This window comes from Mus caroli, chromosome 7 (genome assembly GCF_900094665.2).
Source record: "Mus caroli chromosome 7, CAROLI_EIJ_v1.1, whole genome shotgun sequence".
NCBI classification, from domain to species: domain Eukaryota; kingdom Metazoa; phylum Chordata; class Mammalia; order Rodentia; family Muridae; genus Mus; species Mus caroli.
This window is the reverse complement of record NC_034576.1, coordinates 104,602,756-104,624,259: the sequence shown is the minus strand read 5'-3', so window position 1 is coordinate 104,624,259 and position 21,504 is coordinate 104,602,756. Positions and strand designations below refer to the sequence as shown.

General features: G+C 48.3%; 4 protein-coding genes across 19 annotated transcripts in view; 2 read left to right on the top strand and 2 right to left on the bottom strand.

The window, feature by feature from the left end:
* The window catches only part of LOC110297466 (leucine-rich repeat-containing protein 51), a 23,084-nt gene extending 19,033 nt beyond the window's left edge, over nucleotides 1-4,051 (top strand). For all 8 annotated transcript variants that reach the window (XM_021166233.1, XM_021166231.1, XM_021166228.1 and 5 more), the window contains 3 exons: nucleotides 1,116-1,321; nucleotides 3,458-3,606; nucleotides 3,829-4,051. In XM_021166233.1, the coding sequence (XP_021021892.1) occupies nucleotides 1,116-1,321; nucleotides 3,458-3,606; nucleotides 3,829-3,970 (497 nt within the window). In that variant the 3' untranslated portion in view covers nucleotides 3,971-4,051. The remainder of the gene's footprint in view (nucleotides 1-1,115; nucleotides 1,322-3,457; nucleotides 3,607-3,828) is intronic.
* A 1,097-nt stretch (nucleotides 4,052-5,148) lies between these two features.
* On the bottom strand, nucleotides 5,149-11,500 carry Lamtor1 (late endosomal/lysosomal adaptor, MAPK and MTOR activator 1). The gene is made up of 5 exons (XM_021166236.2): nucleotides 11,302-11,500; nucleotides 7,481-7,626; nucleotides 7,163-7,240; nucleotides 6,723-6,849; nucleotides 5,149-5,776 (listed from the first exon to the last, which is right to left on the bottom strand). The coding sequence occupies exons 1-5, from the start codon at nucleotides 11,341-11,343 to the stop codon at nucleotides 5,684-5,686; spliced, it is 486 nt and encodes a 161-aa protein (XP_021021895.1). The 5' UTR covers nucleotides 11,344-11,500; the 3' UTR covers nucleotides 5,149-5,683.
* Nucleotides 11,501-13,375: 1,875 nt separating this feature from the next.
* On the top strand, nucleotides 13,376-19,192 carry LOC110297465 (transmembrane O-methyltransferase homolog). Its single transcript, XM_021166226.1, has 4 exons — nucleotides 13,376-13,440; nucleotides 15,302-15,576; nucleotides 16,284-16,480; nucleotides 16,957-19,192. The coding sequence occupies exons 2-4, from the start codon at nucleotides 15,318-15,320 to the stop codon at nucleotides 17,275-17,277; spliced, it is 777 nt and encodes a 258-aa protein (XP_021021885.1). The 5' UTR covers nucleotides 13,376-13,440; nucleotides 15,302-15,317; the 3' UTR covers nucleotides 17,278-19,192.
* Nucleotides 15,740-21,232, bottom strand: Anapc15 (anaphase promoting complex subunit 15). Of its 9 annotated transcripts, XM_029479355.1 has the most exons (7): nucleotides 20,755-20,812; nucleotides 20,204-20,375; nucleotides 19,741-19,825; nucleotides 19,487-19,616; nucleotides 18,948-19,007; nucleotides 18,523-18,660; nucleotides 18,029-18,366 (listed from the first exon to the last, which is right to left on the bottom strand). In XM_029479355.1, the coding sequence occupies exons 3-7, from the start codon at nucleotides 19,761-19,763 to the stop codon at nucleotides 18,319-18,321; spliced, it is 399 nt and encodes a 132-aa protein (XP_029335215.1). In that variant the 5' UTR covers nucleotides 19,764-19,825; nucleotides 20,204-20,375; nucleotides 20,755-20,812; the 3' UTR covers nucleotides 18,029-18,318. The 9 variants fall into 9 exon arrangements, with proteins under 9 accessions (XP_021021896.1, XP_029335215.1, XP_029335220.1 ...); XM_021166237.2 differs by lacking the exons at nucleotides 20,204-20,375; nucleotides 20,755-20,812 and adding an exon at nucleotides 21,118-21,232 and having other exon boundaries at nucleotides 15,740-18,366; XM_029479360.1 differs by lacking the exons at nucleotides 20,204-20,375; nucleotides 20,755-20,812 and adding an exon at nucleotides 21,118-21,218 and having other exon boundaries at nucleotides 19,771-19,825.
* Between the last annotated feature and the right edge of the window lie 272 nt (nucleotides 21,233-21,504).

Genomic DNA, 21,504 nt, shown 5'->3' with positions numbered 1-21,504 from the left:
GAACTTAGGACCTCTGGAAGAGCAATCAGTGCTCTTAACCAGTAAGCCCTATCTCCAGCCCCTAATTGTCTATTTTAAACACTCCAATAACTTCCCATTTCCTACAGGATAAAACCCTAGATCTTAGCCTAGCATTTGGGACTAAGGACTGACTCCTGTCTGATTTTTTTCTAGTGTGCTTTTGTGCCTGGTTCCAGTGGACACACATCTCCATCCCACTCTCTTCTTGTGCCTTACTCACGTTCTCACCCTTTTCCCCTCCTCTGCATGGTTAACATCTCCTCATCTACTAAGTTCAGCTCAGACTCACCTTCCCTGTGCTCTCAGTGCACCAAGACCTTTTCCTTGCAGAAACGACTGTGGACTATCACATTAACACTTATTTCCAGTCTGTTTCCATCCTGCCCATAGAAATTCCTGAGAGACACATCTGCTTCATCCCTGCCCTACTGCTTATCCAGAGCCCCCACATTCTCTCTCATTGCTTACGGTTATGTACCTACTTCCTTCCACAGCTTGTCATTCAGGAAGACAATGGAGGTGTAGCACTGATGTGACTCTATCAACTACACTAGAATAGTATTTTGCATTTTGTGATATTATCTTGGCTTGCCCCCAACAACTCAGGTTCTTATATAAAATGGAACGGGATCTACTCCATGCACAGGGGTCACATACGCAGACCCCAATGATGCAAGGGACATGAGAAGACCATCTAACCTAAAATTCTTTGGCCTATTCTAAACTTACTCTGATCTTTGGAGCTTCAGAAAGGGATGGTCTCACTAGACTCGAGTGCTGACGCCCTGCCAAGCCCTCAAAGTAGCACGTGTATGTTCATCTTTTCAGTTCTTCCTTATCAGCCCCAAAGGCAGAAAAGCAAAGATGCCGACCACAAGCCTCGGGCTGGAGAAATGGCTTGGAGGTTAAGAGCACTTGTTGCACCTACAGAGTACTCAAGTTCAATTCCTAGTATCGACATAGTGGCTCACAACCACCCTTAACTCCAGTTCTAGGGGATCTTACACCCTCTTCTTTCTGCAGACACCAGGCATGCAAATACAAATAAAATAGCAAACAAACAAACAAACTCAATTCTTATTTTGTCATCATAGATCTGGTAACCGAGGAGCCAAGGACAGGTCTACGACCGGTGAGGCACTCAAAGTCAGGAAAGTCACTGACCCAGTCCCTGTGGCTCAACAACAATGTCCTCAATGATCTGAAAGACTTCAACCAGGTGGTTTCACAGCTTCTACAGCATCCAGAGAATCTGGCCTGGATTGACCTCTCCTTCAATGACCTGACTACCATTGACCCTGTGAGTTCCCAGCCCTGGATGGACACCAGGGGGTAGCTTGAAGCCATTGTGTCCAGCTCATAGCCTTTCTACTCCCTTATCAAGGAAGCAGAGGCAGTGTGGTGCAGTTCTAAGGGCACAGTTGTAGAGACACATAGATGTAGGTACAAATCACTGTCAGCAAGGTATATAACTTCTTTATGGGAGACAGGGTCTCATTATGTATCTCTGGCTGGCCTGGAATTCACTATCTAGACCAGGCTGGCCTTGTATGTATGTATGTATGTATTTTTTCAAGACAGGGTTTGTCTGTGTAGCCCTGGCTGTCCCAGAACTCACTGTGTAGACCAGGCTGGCCTCAAACTCAAGAAATCCTCCTGCCTCTGCCTCCCAAGACTCCCAAGCTACAGTTTAAAACTTTGGCTTGCCTATGGATAGGGATAAGATGCCATAATCATAATGGTTTTATAAGGATTAAATGAAAATGTAAGAGAACCAATTTGCCTATCAATGGCTGAAGCAAAACTAGAACTGTCATTAGGCACTTAACTGTGTCTTGTGCTGGGCTCTACTGAGAAAGTCATCAGTTACATTCTGTGAAATCTAAGTTCTGGGATTTTTTTTTTTTTTTTTTTTNGTTTTTCGAGACAGGGTTTCTCTGTATAGCCCTGGCTGTCCTGGAACTCCCTCTGTAGACCAGGCTGGCCTCGAACTCAGAAATCCGCCTGCCTCTGCCTCCCGAGTGCTGGGATTAAAGGCGTGCGCCACCACGCCCGGCTGGATTTTTTTTTTTTAAAGATTTATTTATTTTATGTATGAGTACACTGTAGCTGTCTTCAGACAAACCAGAAGAGGGCATCAGATCCTATTATAGATGGTTGTGAGCCACTATGTGGTTGCTGGGAATTGAACTCAGGACCTCTGGAAGAGCAGTCAGTGCTCTTAACCACTGAGCCATCTCTCCAGCCCCTTTTAAAAATCTAAGTTTAAAAAATAGTTTGGCCAAGTATGTTGGTGCTTGCTCCCAATTCTAGCATTTGGAAGGCAGAGGTAGGAAGCTAAGCTTAAGGTCATCCTCAGCTACATAACTCGAGGCTAGTCTGGGCTACATGAGAGAAGGGAAAGGAAGCAAAGACAATTCTAGAAAAAGGAAAGATCTTTACTCAAGATCCCCATTGGCAGGAGATTTGGGGCATGACTTGGAGACTTCCCGTGATAGTAAATGATATGAACTTAAGTAGGATCTTCAAACGTATGTGCCGAGCTGATACTCTCTTGCAGATGGTCATCTCAGTTGGAAGGGCCTTAAGGAGCAAATAAGACTCAAGAAGGAGAGCTGTCACCTGACCAGTCTCCTTTAGTTTTTTTTCTCTAAAAAGCACTTAAAAGGTTAATTTACTCGTGTGTGTGTGTGTGTGTGTGTGTGTGTGTGTGTGTGTGTGAGAGAGAGAGACAGAGAGAGACAGAGACAGAGTGTGTGCGAGCTCAGCAGTTGAGTATTTGTTGCTCTTGCAGAGGACCCAGATTCAGTTCCCAGCACATACATGGTGGTTCACAACCATCCATTTGATGTCCTTTTCTGACTCACAAGCACCAGCCTCTTATGCAGGGCACAAACATACATGGAGGCAAACACTTAAGGGCTATAAAGATGACTAAGCAATTAAGAGCACTTGCTGCCCTTCCAGTTCCCATCACCCACATGATGGCTCACAATTATCCATAACTCCAGTTTCATTGGCGGAGGGGGTATCCAATAGCCTCTGCAAGCACTATACATACATACATGTAGGCAAAATAACCATATATCATATAAAAAATGTTTTCTTTTTTTTTTTTAAAGACAGGATTTCTCTTTGCAGCCCTGCCTGTCCTAGAACTCCCTATGTAGGCCAGGCTGGCCTCAAACTCATGTATCCACCTATCCCATGTGGCACCATGCCCTACTAAAAAAACCAGTAATTTTTTTTTGTTTTTTTTTTTTTTGCAGTAATTTTTTAAAAGTATCGAAAGCATATTAGAGTCATATAGAATGGTTATGTGGGCTGGAGAGGAAGGCCAAGTTGGTCTCCAAACTTTTCTTCCTCTGCCAGATAGTCCATGCTGAGCTGAGATCCAGTCTTTGTCCAGCCTGACTTTTGATTTCTACCCTAACAGGTCCTAACAACATTCTTCAACCTAAGTGTCCTCTACCTTCACGGCAACGGCATCCATCGCCTAGGGGAGGTGAATAAGCTAGCTGTCCTCCCTCGTCTCCGGAGCCTGACCCTCCATGGGAACCCCATAGAGGAAGAAAAGGGGTACAGGTAAGTGCCTGGATCTAAGGTCCAGGTGAGTTTCCCCAAGGAACAAGGGGAGAGGAGACAAGAAATTCAAGACCATTCTTCTGCCACACGTGGACCCAGGACGTACCAGACCTCTAAGCATGCCCCTTGCTCTCAGAATGAACCCAGTCCTCCCAAAACATAGTCAAGCTCCCTGCCATTCCCTGCTGTAAGGGCTGGCCCCAGCCCAAGTCTTCCTCACAGGCAGTACGTGCTGTGCAACCTGCCCCGTATCACCACGTTTGACTTCAGTGGAGTCACCAGGGCCGATCGCAGCACAGCTGAAGTCTGGAAACGCATGAACATCAAGCCCAAGAAGGTCCGGGCCAAGCAGGATGTACTCTGAGATTCGCAGGACCCAACACACCGAATGCCCTGAGGATAATCAGCTTGGTTTGACAATAAATGATTTGAGCTGTTGAACAGATTATAAGTCCCCTGTACCTTGTTAAGATGCCCTCCACACTCAGCAACTACTAGTAAAACTTCACAGTGAAGGCAAAAGCCTGTTTGCTGGCTTAGGACCCAGGAGCCAGCTTCTGCCATGCAGGAAACTTTTCTGTCCTCTTTAGTATTCAGGGGATATCATGGGAAGAGAGTAAATGAGCAATTTCTAAAAAAATTTTTTTTCAAGAGATTCTGACTCTGTGGCCCAAGGTAGCAATCCTGTTGCTTCAGCCTCCTTAGTGCTGGTATTTCAGGAAGAAGCCACCATGCCTCACAGAAATCTTCATAAGTACCAAGGTGTGTGGAGCTGCCTTCAGCGTCCAGACAAGGAACAGCAGTCAGCTGTGATCTACTTCTAGCAGAGCAGGGTAGTTTTACTCTCAGGCTGTGATTCTGGTCAAGATTTCATTCCCTAGGGGGCTGGAGAGATGGCACAGCGGTTAAGAGCACTGACTGCTCTTCCAGAGGTCCTGAGTTCAATTCCCAGCAAGCACATGGTGGCTCACAACCATCTGTGATGGGATCTGACGCCGTCTTCTGGTGTGTTTGAAGATAGTGTACTCATAAATAAACTTTAAAAAAAAAAGGTTTCATTTCCTAGCCGGGCAGTGGCTGCATACAACTCTAATCCCAGCTCTAGGAGAAAGAGGCAAGTTCTCTGTGAGTTCGAGGCCAGCCTGGTCTATGTAGAGTTCGAAGGCAACCAGGGCTCCATAGTGAGACCCTGTTGAGACAGGGAGAAAACAATCATTTCTTGAAAAGAAGACAAGCAGAGCAGGGTCTTCCCCACCACTAGGGGCAATGTGTAAGCCTCCTGAGGCAGGGGCCCAGAGTCACAGCCGCCTCATATTCAAGTCTGTATAGCTCTGACAGTGTGACCATCAATGGAGAAGGGACAATGAATAAATACTTATCCTCCTGGGGTTATCCTACAATGTATCATCTAAGACCCGGGAACCCTCAACTTTTGTCTCCTGCTTCCTCTTCAATGCTGCTGCCGACTTTCCTCTGCTTGCAGCACTGCACAGCTTGCAGACTTGAACAGCCATAAGTAAAGAGTGGGCAGGACAGAGCAGGTTGAACCAGCAACACAAATGAATATACTTTCTTTATCGAGGGGTGACAAACAAAAACAAAAAGAGCAAACATGTAAAAACCCAGGGTGCTAGAAATACAAACTCAATTCAGACTCAAGCTCGTCTAGACCCTGGTCATAATCCCCAGTGAGGTGCTATGAGCACCAAGTCAGGGAAGGGGACAGAAGTGAATCGGAGGCCAAGAGAAAGGGCAGGAAGGGATCTCCTAGGTCTCCCGGTGTCACCCCTACAGTGGTATCTCCATCTTCCCAATGACTGAAGATCTGCCAGGCCCTGTCCTCTTGGCCCCAACCTCACCCTAACCAGAGCATGAAGGCCGATGGCAATCGGTCCTCCCTTCCCTTGCTTAGTCCTCACTTGCTCCGGCCTCCAGCCTTATTCTTTCCCTCCACATTCTTCTCCGTGATTAGTAGCAGGTTAGGTACTGTAGAAAGCCACAGTGAGGCTGGGGGCCAGAAGAGGTGGGGTGGAGACGGGGTGAAGACGAGGGAAGAGCTGTCCTAGGGCCCCTCTCTTCATGGGATCCCAAACTGTACAACCAGCTCTTCTTTTGCATCCACGCGGATCTGAGAAAGTGCACTATAGGCATACGCAGCTATCCTGGAGACCTGAGACAGAGGCCAGGGAGGGAAAGAACAACATGAGAGGGAGACTTAAAGTGTGAGCGGAGGGAGGGGCAGTAAAGGAAAGAAGGAACAGTGGACTGAAAGCTAAAGGAGCTGGGTGTGCTGCTGCTTGCCTATAATCCCACCACTCAGGAGGCGAAATCAGGAGGGCCACAAATCAGTGCCAGCCTGGGCTATAACACTGAGTCCTTCTCTCAAAACCCAAAGGTTAGGTTAAGATTGTAGCTTACAGGCTGGAGAGATGCTCAGCGGTTAAGAACACTGACTGCTCTTCCGCAGGTCCTGAGTTCAAATCCCAGCATCCACATGGTGGCTCACAACCATCTCTAATGAGATCTCATGCCCTCCTCTGGTGTGTCTGAAGACAGATACAATGTACTTATATATAATAGATAGGTAAATTTAAAAAAGATTTTAGCTTACTGGTAGAGCACTTGCCTTGCATGCACAAAGCCCTTTGGTTTTTTTTTTTGTTTGTTTGTTTTGTTTTTTTTTTTAAAAAGATTTATTGATTATATGTAAGTACACTGTAGCTGTCTTCAGACACTCCAGAAGAGGGCGCCAGATCTCGTTACGGATGGTTGTGAGCCACCATGTGGTTGCTGGGATTTGAACTCTGGACCTTTGGAAGAGCAGTCGGGTGCTCTTACCCACTGAGCCATCTCACCAGCCCAAAGCCCTTTGTTTTATCTCTGGAAGGAAGTGAGAGAAAAGGACAAAAGCAAGGGCAGATGCTGGGAGAATAAACAGTGTGTGTGTGGCTGGGGCAGGGTGTGGGGGGGGGCGGGGAGGGGAGACTAAGAACACTGTAAACCAAGACCAAAGTGGGAATAAGCTAGGTGCACCAATACTAGGCTCCCCACCCACCCACCCTCCACCCCCGGGAAGCCATGTGGGAAGGGGTAGAGGACCAGCCAGGAGTGCTCACCTGCTGCAAGTCAGAGAAGGGGATAGGCTCGCTGGCCAGCACTTGGTGGGGCTGGCTGGTGAGAGATGGCAGCGGTGGCAGCTTCTTCCAATGGGTCAGACTGCTGCTAAGCACAGCCAAGCGGGTACTGGCCAAGAGGGAGGAGACAGGGAAGGACAATTAGGCCAAAGCTTGCCCTGTCCTGCCCAGGCCAGCCTCACTCCCTCAGGCCAAGGGATCATGGTGACAGGGTACAGTTCATTGCAAACTCACTCTGGCTGTACTCCTTTGACCTCATCACCCTGGATCAAACACATTGGGCAAACTGGGCCGACTTGAATGCCTGAGGCACTTAAGTGATCTGTAGCTAGTTTTCTGGGCTCTACCCAAATGAAGAGCCTGGACTGGAGAGCAAACTCCAGAGCTGGAGAAGGATATCTAGGCAGCTAGCCCATGCTTACCTGTACTGCCTTGCCCGGTCCATGTACTCATGCTGTTCCATGCCCTGGGAGTCTGCGGCAGACACATCAATGATGTTGCTTTGAAAAGGAGAGACAGAGAAGACATGACAGGTGCTTCAGAGGGTCACAGACAAGAAGCAGTGCTAGGTGCCAATTCCAAGGCCTTAGGTGCCAATTTCAAGGCCTTCTGACACTAGTACTCCGCCAGCCCACCGTAACAGGGCAGAACCCAGTGACATCGCTCCCTAATGACCTTGTCCCATCCTCTATGTTCCAAACTTGGCTGCCTGTGTCCCGGCCTGGTCCTGTGACACTCACCTAGCTGTCTTGGCAAGGATGGAGGAAAGCAGGGCCTGCTCATCTGTGCGAGCTGAAGGTAGGCTATGGTAGTTGGGCTCGGCTCCATTGAGGGCTTTGGTAGGGGTGCTACTGGGGTCCAGCAGCAGCTTCCTCTCCTCCCGATCCTAGGAGGGGCCAGTAGAGAAAAGTCAGCCCCAGGGCCTTAAGTCTAACCGTCCTTTCATTTCAAAGGTTCTGACCTTTAAATACTAAAACTACTTTTATGAGCATGACTCCAAGTGTCAAGGTGGATGCAGAGTCAGAGACATTCACTCTCAGACTAGCCCAGTTGGTGGTCTAGGATGAACCTAGAGAACCTAAAAAACATTCAGAGGGGAGCAAAGCAACACTGACATTCCTGGAGCCTCAGTAACTGGTCAACACCTTCTGGACAAAGGCTATTGGAACTGACTGAAAGTTGGAGAAGGTGGGAAAATACTAAAGTAAGGTTCTAGAGGAGAAATCAATGCAAGTCAGAAGCCCAAGAACAGCCTTCCTGGTTCCCCGAGGAAAGTACTGCCCAGCAAAGATGTCTACCCACAACATTATAAGGCCCTAGCATGGCCAGATAAGTCCCTGGACTGCAAGGAAGCAGGCCAGTTGTACGCTGCCATTCCTCGCTTTATCTCAGTGCAGAAACTCCAAGCCCACAGCCGAGATACAGTCACCAATGTCCTCTCTCCTCCCCTTTCTCTCCAGGATCTTTGTACACACATGCACACAAGGCACAGTCCTCCCACGTTCCCCAGGCTGCAAGGGTACTATAGAACCCAGCTGGCCTGGTACTCGCCAGGGTCGGGCCTCTACCTCCTGATTTGCTGACCTGAGAGAACAGTGGAGCTCTTCCTCCCAGACAAACTACACTCTCCCCAACCCAGTCAGCCCAGTCTTCAGCAGCCCTGCTTACTAACCTCCACAGACAACTTCAAACACCAGAACCAATTTAGAATTAACCCAAAACTGCATCTCCTAACATTGGCTTTTCCTTGTCCTGGTTCAGACCTTGTTCTAATCTACTGCCTTAAGTCCATCAGTGGAGATCCCTGCTGGCTGTGTCAGCTGCAATCTGGATAAGCAGACCTGCTTCAAGTCTATTTGGGCCCTAGAAGGCTCGGGACATGGCAACTTCTGAAGGAGTATAGTGTGTAGAAGGAGAGGAATGCTGGCCAGTGCTGACCCATCGACTTCCAGTGGCCGCCAGCCAGTCTCAGCAGTCCTCCCGGGCTGTCTCAGTTCCCCACCAGCTTCCCAGTTACAGGAGCCAGCTCTCCTGCTCACAACTCTCCCTATGATGGCTACTTCCTCCTGCCTGGCCTGCCCCACCCCAGACAGGCTCAGCCTTTCCACTTTGCTCTTCCTCCTCAGAACTACATTGCCCAAATGTCCTCACACCACTTGACCCAGTTCACCATGACAAAAGGAAACATCTATGGTCTTCTGCCCCAGGTTCCTGGACAATCTTTCTTTCTCCTTCCTTGGTATCAATAGGGTAGACAGATAAAAGGTTTGCCAAAGGTGAAAGGGTCTCTAAGGGAAGCTGGTGGTCACAAGGAGTCCCCCACAGCTTGCTGCTGGTCCTTTCCCCAGCACTGTTCCTGACAAATATTCCTTCAGGATAGGGCCATGTCATCCCCAACCCCACTGGGAAAAAATTAATGACATCACCTGACACCCATAGAATGAGTGATACATGGGGTAGGTTTGTTACATCAAGGTTTGCTTCCTAAGCCAATACAACCTGAGTCAAGATTTCATTATTTACTTTAGCAGACCTAAGGTGTCTACCCACCACTACCTCAGAGCCTGTCCCAGAGCCTGTCCCAGTATATAAAGTACGTGTCTTGTTCTTAGAACACCATGACTAGAGTACTTTTGTTTGTTTGTTTGTTTTTCACGACAGGGTTTCTCTGTGTAGCCCTGGCTGTCTTGGAACTCACTTTGTAGACCAGGCTGGCCTCGAACTTAGAAATCCACCTGCCTCTGCCTCCCAGAGTGCTGGAATTAAAGGCGTGCGCCACCATGCCCAACCTGACTAGAGTGCTTCTAACATTAGCTAAATTGCTTCGATCCTCCTAACTTTTCCCTCACCTTTAAACATTTTAGCAGGAGTCAAATGAAGCAATCATAGGTGGCCTCTGAACACCTATTGCTTATACATTTTTCTTTCTCTTTGAAACAGACAGGCCCTGAACTTACTGTGTAGCCAGATAGGCCACAAGCTTGAGGCCATTCTGTTCCACCCTCCTAAGTACTGGGACTGACTCTCTTAGGTGTGAGGTAATCCTTACACTTACAATACAGGGACAGGCAATGCTGAAGAGGAGGGCCTACCTAAAGAGGGACAGGGGATATGACCCCAGTGGTACAGCACATGCCTAGCAAGTGTAAAGCCTGGGGTTTGATCTCTACTACTGCATAAAACTGGACATAGTGAGTGACTTATGCCTAGGATCCCAGCACTCAGGGAGAAGCAGGAGAACCAGAAATTCAAGGTCATCCTCAACTGTATGGCAGGTCTGCAGCCAGTCTGGGCATCAGGAGACCTTTTTAAAAACAAACCAAACCAGCCAGAAGTGAGAATCTGTCAAGAGGAAGGTGAAATTTTAGCTTTCCCTCCACAGCTCTGCTGTTAGGCAGGGATATCTGCCTTCTCCTTCCTTTTCTGTTGTTTTGTGGTGGGTTCCTATTTTTGCTGTTCTAGCCTTTAGCACGACAGAATGAAGTGAAAGTTACGGCCACAGGCATGTCAAACTGGTCAAGTAATGAATGAGGCTCAGGAAGCACTCACCCCGACACACAAATCACATTCTCCTGAACTGCAGGGTTCACTGGGGGGAAAAAACACCTTCCCAAGTACAGCGACACCACTTATGTCTCTGACTGTATCCTCCACTAGACCGGGTGAAACTGTTCTTTGTGGCACGGTGCCTACTGTGTGTAGAAATCAGGGCTCAGCTGTTAAAAGGAACGGCCAGGGGGCTGACACCCAGCCTTGCAAAAGTCTTCCTCTACTCAAATGCGTCTAGGCAGGGAAGGGACTGTAGTATAGAGAGGAATGAGACGCACCAAGGGGAAGATGGAAATTTAAAAACAAAAACAAAACAAGACACTGAAGTCTCTCCAAGCCGATGCTTTCTCGAAGAGTAAGATCTACAGTCACATTCTTCAGAGAGGAGCTCTCTAGCTCGAGGAACCCTCAGGCACCAGGCAGGGAACAGCAAACCAAACTCATAAATCAAATCCCCTCTTTTCTCTATATCGGTCAAAGCAAACTCTATTGCTCCCCAACGTCCCGATGTCTTCGCTCTATTAATTCTTCACTGGCCAACTCAAATGACAGTAACTTGGTGTCAACTTCTGACACCAAGCCAACAGTGGCAGAACAGTTGACGGAACACACAGAAATTCCTGATTTATCTCAGGAGACTGAGAGCCTCAAATTACCTATCTCTACAATGGGTCCACTAAGCCAAGCTGCAGTGAAGGCAGAGGAATCTGTGAGCGCGAATGTTTCCCGAGAACCCAGTCTGAGGATCCGAGCGGTGAGATACGAGGGGACTGGAGAGTGGAAGGGGAGGGGCCGAGTCAGGCGGAGGCCGCCGCAACCCTAGGCAGAAGTAAGACTAGGATCTTTAAGAGGGTAGGAGCCCGGCTGGCCGTCCTCTCTGTAATCTGTCCCCTCCAGGCCTCCGTACTCAGTGAGCCTGCAGTCCGGCTCCCCGCCACTGCGGGCTTTATTCTGGGCCCCGAGTCCCGCGGTCGTAGCCCACAGTCCCAAACCCCGTCCGCCGCTGCCGCACCTGGTCCGAGTCCTCGTTTTCGCTGCTATAGCAGCACCCCATGGCGGGGTCGGGCCGGGCGCTCAGGCGGCGCCGAGGAGGGACGGCGTCCGTCAGGAGCCTTTCCGGTCACATGACCCGCGGCTGCCTCTCGCTCCCCTCCCCCTCGCCCAGCCTGTCCTAAAGCCGCTCCGGCGCCACAGCCAAATCTTGCCTTCCGGTCCCGCCTCGCCGCGTGACAATCGCCAACCAATGGAAAAGTGCGTCCTACGTGAGCGGACCCGCGGCACGTGATAGAAAGGCAGGCGGGGCGAGTCACATGATTTTGTTGTCCTAGTCTCTAACTCTGAATCCTTGCGTCCCTTAGCTTTAGTGGCCAGTGCAGTGCGATGAGTTGTGTGATCACATGGTGTCAGGGCCACTTTGTGGGCCCAGTGCTATATCAAGATAAATTCTTAAGTGCCATGCGAGTGGCAAGTAGCGACCTGGAGGGAGATGTGCTTCACTCAGAACTCTTTGCCAGTTTCTTTGTCCTTTATGTGTGTGAGAGAGACCAAGGTCTCACTACGTAGCCCTCACTGACCTGGAATTTGCTGTGTAGCCCAGGCTGAACTCGAATTCAGAGAGCCACTTACCTCTGCCTTCCCAGTATTAAACGCATATGTATTTTTATTTTAAGTATATGAGTGTGGAGGTCACAGAACAACTTCTAAAAGTTGGTTGTATCCTTCCACCATGAGGGTCATAGGAATTGTTAGATTGGCAAACTTTGGGACAGGCACAGTTTAGCCATCTCTCTACTCATGTATTTGGCAGTTTCTTGACTAAGGTGAATTCTGCCTGAGCAGGCAGATGGCAGACACTTCTCTCTCCAAATCAGGGACTAGAGTATTCAAAGTCTCAATACAAACTTTTCTTCCTGATTGCCTTTTCTGATTCTTTTCTGAGCACTTCTCTTTACTTAATCTGGTGCCACTCACTTATTAACAAATCATGGGGCTAGAGACAACGAAGTGATTAAGAGCACTGGCTGCTGCTCTCCCAGAAGGCCCAAGTTCAATTCCCAGCACCTACATGGTGACTTACAATCATATATAGCTCCAGACCCAGGAGAAACAAGGCCTCTTCTGGCCTCTGGCAACCAGCAAGTACACACACACAGTGTACAGACACATACATGCAGACCAAACACTCATACACATAAATAAACTTAATTTAAAAGACATACCCCAGAGCTGGAGAGATGGCTCAGTGGTTAAGAGCACCGACTGCTCTTCTGAAGGTCCTGCGTTCAAATCCCAGCAACCACATGGTGGCTCACAACCATCCATAATGAGTTCTGACACCCTCTTCTGGTGCATCTGAAGACAGCTACAGTGTACTTAAATATAATAAATAAATCTTAAAAAAAAAAAAAGACATACACCAAATATTTACTGTCTATAGTGTGCCACTCTAGTGTTCAGTTTGGATAGGTAGCTGATCAGAAAACAGCCCAAGATCCAGACCATGGAATCCCTAGACAGGAGATCAGTGTATTCTATAGTTGTGTTTTTTAGTTCATTTCTTCTACCACATGTGAGTAACTGAGAGACATGGACAGAGTCTGACTTTACTCTGTAACTGATACCCTAACACTTACAGAAAACTTGGGGAGCTGGGCATGGTGGCGCACGCCTTTAATCCCAGCACTCGGGAGGCAGAGGCAGGCGGATTTCTGAGTTCGAGGCCAGCCTGGTCTACAAAATGAGTTCCAAGACAGCCAGGGCTACACAGAGAAACCCTGTCTTGAAAAACCAACCAAACAACCAAACAAACAAACAACCCAGAAACCTTGGGTTTGAATTCAGTAAATAATTTTCAATTACTTTGGTTTACACCATGCACATGTCCTGATCCCAAGGGGTTAGAAAAGTCACCTAGTAGTGTTGATTAATTCTTCAGATTAAGACCCTAGAGTTCTGCTAAGTTTCTCAAAGGCCTGAGAAATAGGAGGCAGCTGAAGTTTGCCCTGGGTTTGGTAACCTGAACTGCAGGTCTCAGTTAACAGCAGCCTCAGCATCAATAATTGAAATCAGGTCCAGCCTCCATCTTTGGGGTTATTCCTCTGAAGGACTTCCCATTCCCGTACCTGGTCTTTCTTAGGAGCCTTCAGCTCAGGTAAGCAGGGCCTTGTGGGTTCCCAGGTACATCAATTCATGCCCACATCACAAATGCTTCACATTCCTTTATACACTCTAGATTTTAACAGACACCCCTTTTCCAACCAAGGGTCTTGCAAAAACAGCCCATCAGGCTCCGATCTAAGGGAGGAGCAGGGGGGAAAGGACAGCTATCCCCTACAGGTGGTCCTGGAGAAGAAAGCTGAATGGTGAGAATGGGTGGTGTGTGCATGTGCACATTTGCACTTACAGAGAATTCTCTTTGGAGGGAGTACAAATATAAAAATACAGGACTGGAGAAAATACACAGGACCAGGGAGGACCCACACCTCCAGGGAAGAGCAAACAGAAAATCCTTGGATAGAAAAAACAGACACTCCACTCTAACATGGTATAGAGGGTGGATTTATTTTTGAGATAGGGTCTCAAATGTAGTACAGGTTGGCTTCAAACTTTGGATCTTCTACTTTGGCCTTCCTCATGATGGGATTACAAGTGTACACCAAAATACCATAGATAGTATTTTCTTTAATTTTTAAAAGATTTTATTTATTTCTATTATATATGTATGGGTGCTTTGCCCAAATGTACTGAATGTACTTCTATGCACTATGTACATACAGTGCCCACAGAAACCATAAGAGGGTACTGGATCCCGTGGGCCTGGAGTTACAGACAGTTGTGAGCAACCAGTTGTGGGTGCTGAGAATCAAACCCAGGACCTTTGGAAGAGCAGCCAGTACTCTTTTTTTTTTTTTTAAGATTTATTTATTTATATTTATATTTATTTATTTATTTATTATATGTAAATACACTGTAGCTGTCTTCAGACACACCAGAAGAGGGCATCAGATCTCATTACGGGTGGTTGTGAGCCACCATGTGGTTGCTGGGATTTGAACTTCGGACCTTTGGAAGAGCAGTCGGGTGCTCTTACCCACTGAGCCATCTCACCAGCCCCGCAGCCAGTACTCTTAACCACTAGGCCATCTGCCAAATGTTTTGTTTGTTTGCTGTTTGCTGTTAGAATTTATTTTATTATTTTTTTTAAAGATTTATTTATTTATTATATGTAAGTACACTGTAGCTGTCCCCAGACACTCCAGAAGAGGGAGTCAGACCTCGTTACGGATGGTTGTGAGCCACCATGTGGTTGCTGGGATTTGAACTCCTGACCTTCGGAAGAGCAGTCGGGTGCTCTTACCCACTGAGCCATCTCACCAGCCCGCTGTTAGAATTTATGAGTGTTTTGCTTATATTCATGTTTGCTTGTGTGAGCCCCTGGAGGTCAGAAGAGGGGGTTGGATCTTCTGGAACTGAGGATATAGCTAGATGGTTGTGAACTAACATGAGTACTGGGAACAAACCTAGGTCCTCTGCAAGAGTGACAAGTGCTCTTAACCACTGAGCCATCTCTCCAGCCCCAGGTGTAGTGTTTTAAATTGCTTCTTACTGTGTCAAAGAGCAGTGAGAATGTGAATGGGTTTCACAACAAAGCTGTTCTCTTTTGCTTCCCATAATGGATCAGAGGAGTCCAGGCAGACCAAGTATGATAGGAGGAAGACACCCCAAGAAACAGATGAAAAAGGTCTTGAGGAAAGTCAGAAAGTGGGTGGGATCAGGAACAATGCAGTACTAGAGCTACAGCCAGGACCAGAGATATAGTTTGTGGTTGAGTTTAAACAGCAGGAGGTTGGAAAGAGCACAGGCTGAACTCAAATCCCAGTTCTGCTGTGTCTTTGGCAAAGGACAGCCTCTCAGACATGTTTGTATAAGCGTGGAAATTGCATAAATAAGTCTGCACAAATGACAGGCAAATGGTACATCTAGGTTTCCCCCCCAGCCTCCCTCTATCCTAGGACCCAGGTAGGGACAATGTCCCCTGCCATTGCACTGGCATTCCTGCCACTCGTGGTTACACTGCTGGTGAGATACCGGCACCATTTCCGACTGCTGGTGCGTACAGTCCTGCTGAGAGGCTTTCGAGACTGCCTGTCAGGACTTCGGATTGAGGAGCGAGCCTTCAGCTATGTGCTCACCCATGCCCTGCCTGGAGACCCTGGTCACATCCTCACCACACTAGACCATTGGAGCAGCTGCTGCGAGTACCTGAGCCACATGGGCCCTGTTAAAGGTCAGTGTTCCTTTCCCTACCCTTCTGTTTGAGAAATAATCCCAAGACAGTGAAGAAAAACCTCGCATGACCCATTGCTTACCTGGGTAAATTAGGAAGCATCATGATTGCGTTTATGACTTTTTCCCCTCTCATTTAGAAATGAGGAGTCTGGACCAAGTTATTCAGTTATCCAGCAGACATTTATTGCCACTCTTTTGCACCAGGTGCTGAGGGAGGCAGAGATCACAGAGGGTAACCAGCCACAAATGCTGGCCTCAAAGAGATCATAACATAGGGGAATAGTCATAACTCAGAGCTTTGTAATTATCTCTTCTAGACTTTCTTCCCTACCAAAGAGGCTTCCACAACCAACTCAGGAGAGCTGTCTGCTGAGACAGCACAAGTACTTCTAAGTATTAAGAGATTTATTCAATTCCCAAATCAAACAATCAGCAATAGGGAAGTGCATTTGAGTATAAAACTGAAAATGTCTCGGGAACCTGTAGGGTGGATATTTCGCCTGGGCCCTCCTGGAGGAAGGAACATCTAAACTGAGTCTAGAAGACTTCACTTCAAGTTGGCCAGGTGGATGGAGATAGGTGTGGGAAAAGGCAAAAGCAGCCTGTCAGCCTCATATATAAATACAACATTCAGAAAGCACAGCATGTTTGATTCTGGGCACACCTGTTTTGAATGTCTTCTAAAATAGCCATCTTGCCCCATAGGTCAGATTCTGATGCGGCTGGTGGAAGAGAAGGCCCCTGCTTGTGTGCTGGAGCTGGGCACCTACTGTGGATACTCCACACTGCTTATTGCGAGAGCCTTGCCCCCTGGAAGTCGCCTTCTCACTGTGGAGCGGGACTCACGTACAGCAGCAGTGGCTGAAAAAGTCATCCGGCTGGCAGGCTTCGATGAGCAAATGGTCAGCCCCTATCGCCCCAAAGCTGATCTCTTCAGCTATCCCAGGAATTGCTCAGACCAGGCCTCTTTCATGAGGGACTCCCATTCAAGGAAGCAGCTCCACTCAGGCAGCTGGCATCCTGGAGGGCATGCTGCTCCTACTCCCAATCCCAAGTCTTTTGCACTTACTTCCTGCGGGATTACAAAACCAGCAGCTAAAAGGAAGCTCTCCATAGCTCAGCAAGTCTGAGTCCAAATCTTAGTCTTTGGTTAGTCATGTGACCCCAGGGGAAACACACAGCCTCTGATTCTCAGCCTTTTCATGGGCACACAATAGAATTACAATACTGAGACTGACTACTGGATTTCTGAGGTCAGAGGAAACGTGAGAAACTTGTGAAGGCCTAGATTAATACCTGGCATAAATCAGCCAGATCCTGGTGGGGTCTAGAGTGGAAAAGCAGTTCTCCTCACCTCCAGCTATGGCTTTCCCCACAGGTGGAGCTCATTGCAGGCAGCTCAGAGGAAGTGATCCCACGCCTAAGAGCTCAGCACCAGCTGAATCGTGCAGATCTGGTGCTCCTGGCACACCGGCCTCGATATTACTTAAGAGATCTGCAGCTACTGGAGGCCCATGCTCTGCTCCCACACGGCGCCACTGTATTGGCTGACCATGTGCTTTTTCCTGGTGCACCCCGTTTCCTACAGTACACCAAGAGCTGTGGTCGCTATCGCTACCGCCTCCACCACACCAGCCTCCCAGACTTCCCTGCCATTAAAGATGGCATAGCCCAACTCACCTATACTGGACCCGGCTGAGGTCCAGGACCTGAGATATTTACTAATACAATCCCAACCCCACTCAAGCAGACCTCAGAATATCTCATTTCCCTTTCTGTCTAGTATCCAACACATGATATGGTCAGGCTGGGGAGGCATTCTTTTTAACTTTGTCCCCCTCCAACCTCCATACTAATCTGAAGTGTCAAATTCTATTAGCCTTCTTGGTCCTACAAAGTCCCCTCATAGAAAATCAGGAACCGGAAGCAAGAGGCTTGAGCTGTCAACTTAGTTATTGATTGTTCCCTCCAAGTGAATCCTTCCCTCCTCTGAGATTCAGTTTACTCTTAAAACTGAGACAGCTGGCTGAAGGGGCTGGAGAGATAGTTCAACGGTTAAGAGCACTGCCAGACGCTCCCAACCTAAAGGACCTAGGTCCGATTCCCAGCACTCACATAGCACAGGCACACATGTGATATACATACAGACAGACAAAACACTTTTAAGCATAACATAAATAAAAACAACAAAAAGACATCTGGTTGGCAGAAGCCCAGAGCCTCACAGCTATGAGATTCAGATGAGATAGGAGGCAGCTGCAGACACTGAGGCCCTGTAGGAACATCTGGGTACAAGATAGGCCATAAGAATTACCAATCACAGAAACCGGGGCTCTGATCCTGGCCAACGTGGTCCATGAGGTTTGCTTGAGAGTCCTTACATAACCCCGTCCCAATGTCCAAGAAATGATTCTGAACTCTGGGTCCCACCAACAAACAGGGAATAGACATTGGGGAAACAATCAGTCCTGTGTCTTTATTAAAGAGGGCTAGAAAGGGACCACACCTGGCAACCAAGGAGTGAGGTACCAGCCAGGAAGATGGGATGATTCAAGGGAAGACTCATGGCCTGGAAGGGCCCAAGGAGACCTTGTCCTGGCAGTAGCTGAGACAGTGCCTAAGGGAAAGCTTTAGGCACTACAGCCACAAGCTGGTTCTGCAGGCTGAGGGGCTGAGGCTGTAGATTCAAAATAGGTTGGGGTGGTCTGGAATCACTCTGAGGCCACCTTGGCTTGTCTACCTAGATCATCCACTGGTCCTGATCCTGTTCGTTGCCTTCCATGTCCACCTGAAGAGGAGGCTGGGTGTGGGTGGGGAGGAGCCTCAGCCAGCCTCAGCCCAGATCCTGCCCCTGGGTACAGCCAGGGTTTCTGTATGCCTTGGCCATCAATTAGATCAGGGGCAGGAGCCTAGGAACAAAGGCACTCCCCTACACCCCGCCTACCTCATTGACCTCTCCATCATCAGGTGACTCATTATAGTCATTCATCTCATCCATGTCCTGCATGTCCTCATCATCTTCGGAATCCTCTTCACTGTCCTCATCATCTTCATCATCCTCTTCTTCCTCATCATCGTAGTGCTGGCAGAGCAGAAAGACTCTGTAGGCCTCAGGGCACCTGGACCAGGGCAAGAGCTGGCCGACTTGGAGCCTCCACCTTCCCAACCCTGTCTGCCTTGAGTCTGGCAAGCTGCTGCATGACCTGAAGGTCCTTAGTACTAAGCACAATGCATAGCCCCTCAGGTTCCCACTTTTTCTGTCTTCCCAGATTTAAAACCACCAATTGTACTGAGCCAAAAGCAAGGCCATTAAAGTAAAGCCTTGTTCTACTAGGCTTCACATAGGCCCCACCCACAGGAACCACTCACCTCTGAGGCCGGCTTGCCAATAGGTACCAGGTTGTTGTCTTTCTCTGCGATGCTTTGGAGCTGTGGGCAAAGGAGTAGGAGGAAAAGTAGAGCCAAGGCACAAGCAGAGCATGTCAGGGGCATTGGACTGCCTTCCCCTACCCCTGAAGAGACCCCAAATGTTGAAACAAAGCTTCTCCCCCCAGTTCTCAGGAAGATGCAATCTCTCTCTCTCCTGTCATCTGTTCCTTATAAAATTGATGGACATATGGAAAGTCTTTGGGCCTCTTTTTTTTTTTTTCCATATAATTCTGGTGAGAGTGAAATTATTAAGTTCTGTGATGTATAGAAAAGATCCTAGGCTGTCAGGGGCTTGACGTCTATCTAATCTAGCCCCGAAATACTATGGTCCCTTAGCGAGTTAGGGTGCCACAAAATAAGAACTTTATCCCCAAGAACCCAGCTTGAATATTCCCCACAGAGGAACCTTTTTCTAAGCAGGTCTCCAGCGGTCACGGCCTAGGTGGTAGACCTCCATGCTGCACTGGGTCCTCACTCACCCAGGCCTGATGCTGCTGCTCCTGCTGCTGCAGCTCTGTCTCCTCCACACAGGGTCGGTCCAGATTAAACCACAGTGTCTCAGTCACACGAGGGAAGAGTGAAGGGAACAAGGTGGACATGGCTCCTAAGCTGAGGGAAAGGGTCACGTGAATATGTTTTGTTTTCTTTTGATGCAGTTGTAATTTGATTTAGGGATGGGGTGGATTGGGTGGGTAGCAGAGAAGCTGCCCTGCCCTCTTGAAATCAGACAGACCTGAGTTTGAGTCCTGGCTCCATCACTTACTAGCTCTTTGATTTTGGCCAATACACTTAACCTCTCTGGGCCTCAGTTTCCTCATCTGTAAGAATGGGGATAATTAACATTATATCATCCTCAGTTATTATGACAAACAAAGAAAATAATGAGTAAAGCTGTATGTTGCTTAAAGAGAGAAGAGACTGGGAGCCAGAGATGGAATGTGGCATTGTGATTATGCACAAGATTAGCAATAGCAGAGATCCAGTAAAATTCATTTTAAGTACACACACACACACACACACGCACCACAAAACTTATTTTTTGCTCTTTTGATTCATGTCACATCCAACCAGTGCAAAATGGTGTGGACATGAACCACCTCTCTCACCAACCAGTCAAACTGCAGTACACACAACCAAGGATAAAAGAAATTCTCAGAGGGATGAATAAATAACAAACAAATGAAGAATGAACTAACATGTAAGAGAACAAAATCAACTCTGTGGGCTGAAGCTGCTGACCAGGAAGTTCACCAAGAAGCTGAACTAAAACACACTGGCTCACAAACCCAGTGACATGTAGAGCTTGACTTTGGCCACACACTCTATGGGGGCTTAAATCCTACGCAAGGCAGGGATCCTGGCCCAACACTGTTGGAGGGGCACAGGAAAAAATAGAGTTGGTGTCTACCTTGGTGTTTCCCCCTATTTTTAGTAAACGAAACAGGGTTACAACATTTAGCCCTGACTGGCGTGGAATTCACTATATAGACCAGGCTAGTCCCAAACTCACTGAGCTCCGCATGCCTCAGCCCCCGGATGCTGGGATTAAAGGAGTATACCAGCCACCACACCCGGCCCTACTCTAGCTTTTGTTCCAACTTAATTTGACCCACGCAGAACTAGACGCTGTCATTCCCTAGACCAAAGCCCCCCCAGGTCCGTGTGATGGGGGAAAAAAAAAAAAAAAAGCGCGTCCACCACGATCCCGAAAGCACTGACAGATTTTGTATGCTAAATTCCTACCCACCACCGCCCATTCTTTGCTCATTATGATAATGACTGCGAGATTGACCAACAGGAAGGAAGCAGGGGCGGGTCTCCGTCAGGATTTTGACCTTATAGGGATGCTAATCGCAAAATGCGCGCGGCCTGGCCGAAGCCAATTAACTGAAAGAAATGCTGGGTGACAGGAAGTGAAACCAATGCATGACGGACCATGTGCGATGGGTGGGGCTTAGACTCTAGGAAACGGCCAATGAGCAGGATGTCTTTAAAAGTAAAAATGGGGAAAATGAGCTGCTAGGGAGGCGAGTCAAAAGAACTGGGTTTCTCTGGAAGCCGGAAGAAAGAACAAGGAAGGAGACGGCAGCAGTCTCGTTTCCGCACTTACCGCGCCAAGAACCGGCAGCCGGCGGCGACCCGGAAGTGCTTCCCCAGGTCTGAGCGGAAGAACCCACCAGAATCCGGGACTCACTAACGCATGCGTCTTGCGTCTCCTTTTGTTTCCCGCTTCCACACCGAGCCGGAAGTGATGTTGACGTACTTCAGTTACATACTAGTTGGGGGAGGACCCTCACTTGCCCCGCCTACCCTTTGGCTCCTCCTTAAATCTTCTGCCCGGATTTCTCCAGGCTAGCCCCTCGCCTGCGTCCGCCTAGTCCCGCCCTCCTGCCACTCGGCGGTGTTTGCGTGTTAATCTCCTCGAAATAGTATGGTTTCCAGAAATGTTCGCTTGTGTGGATGCCGTGTGTGCTGCTGCGTTCCAGAAACATCTGTT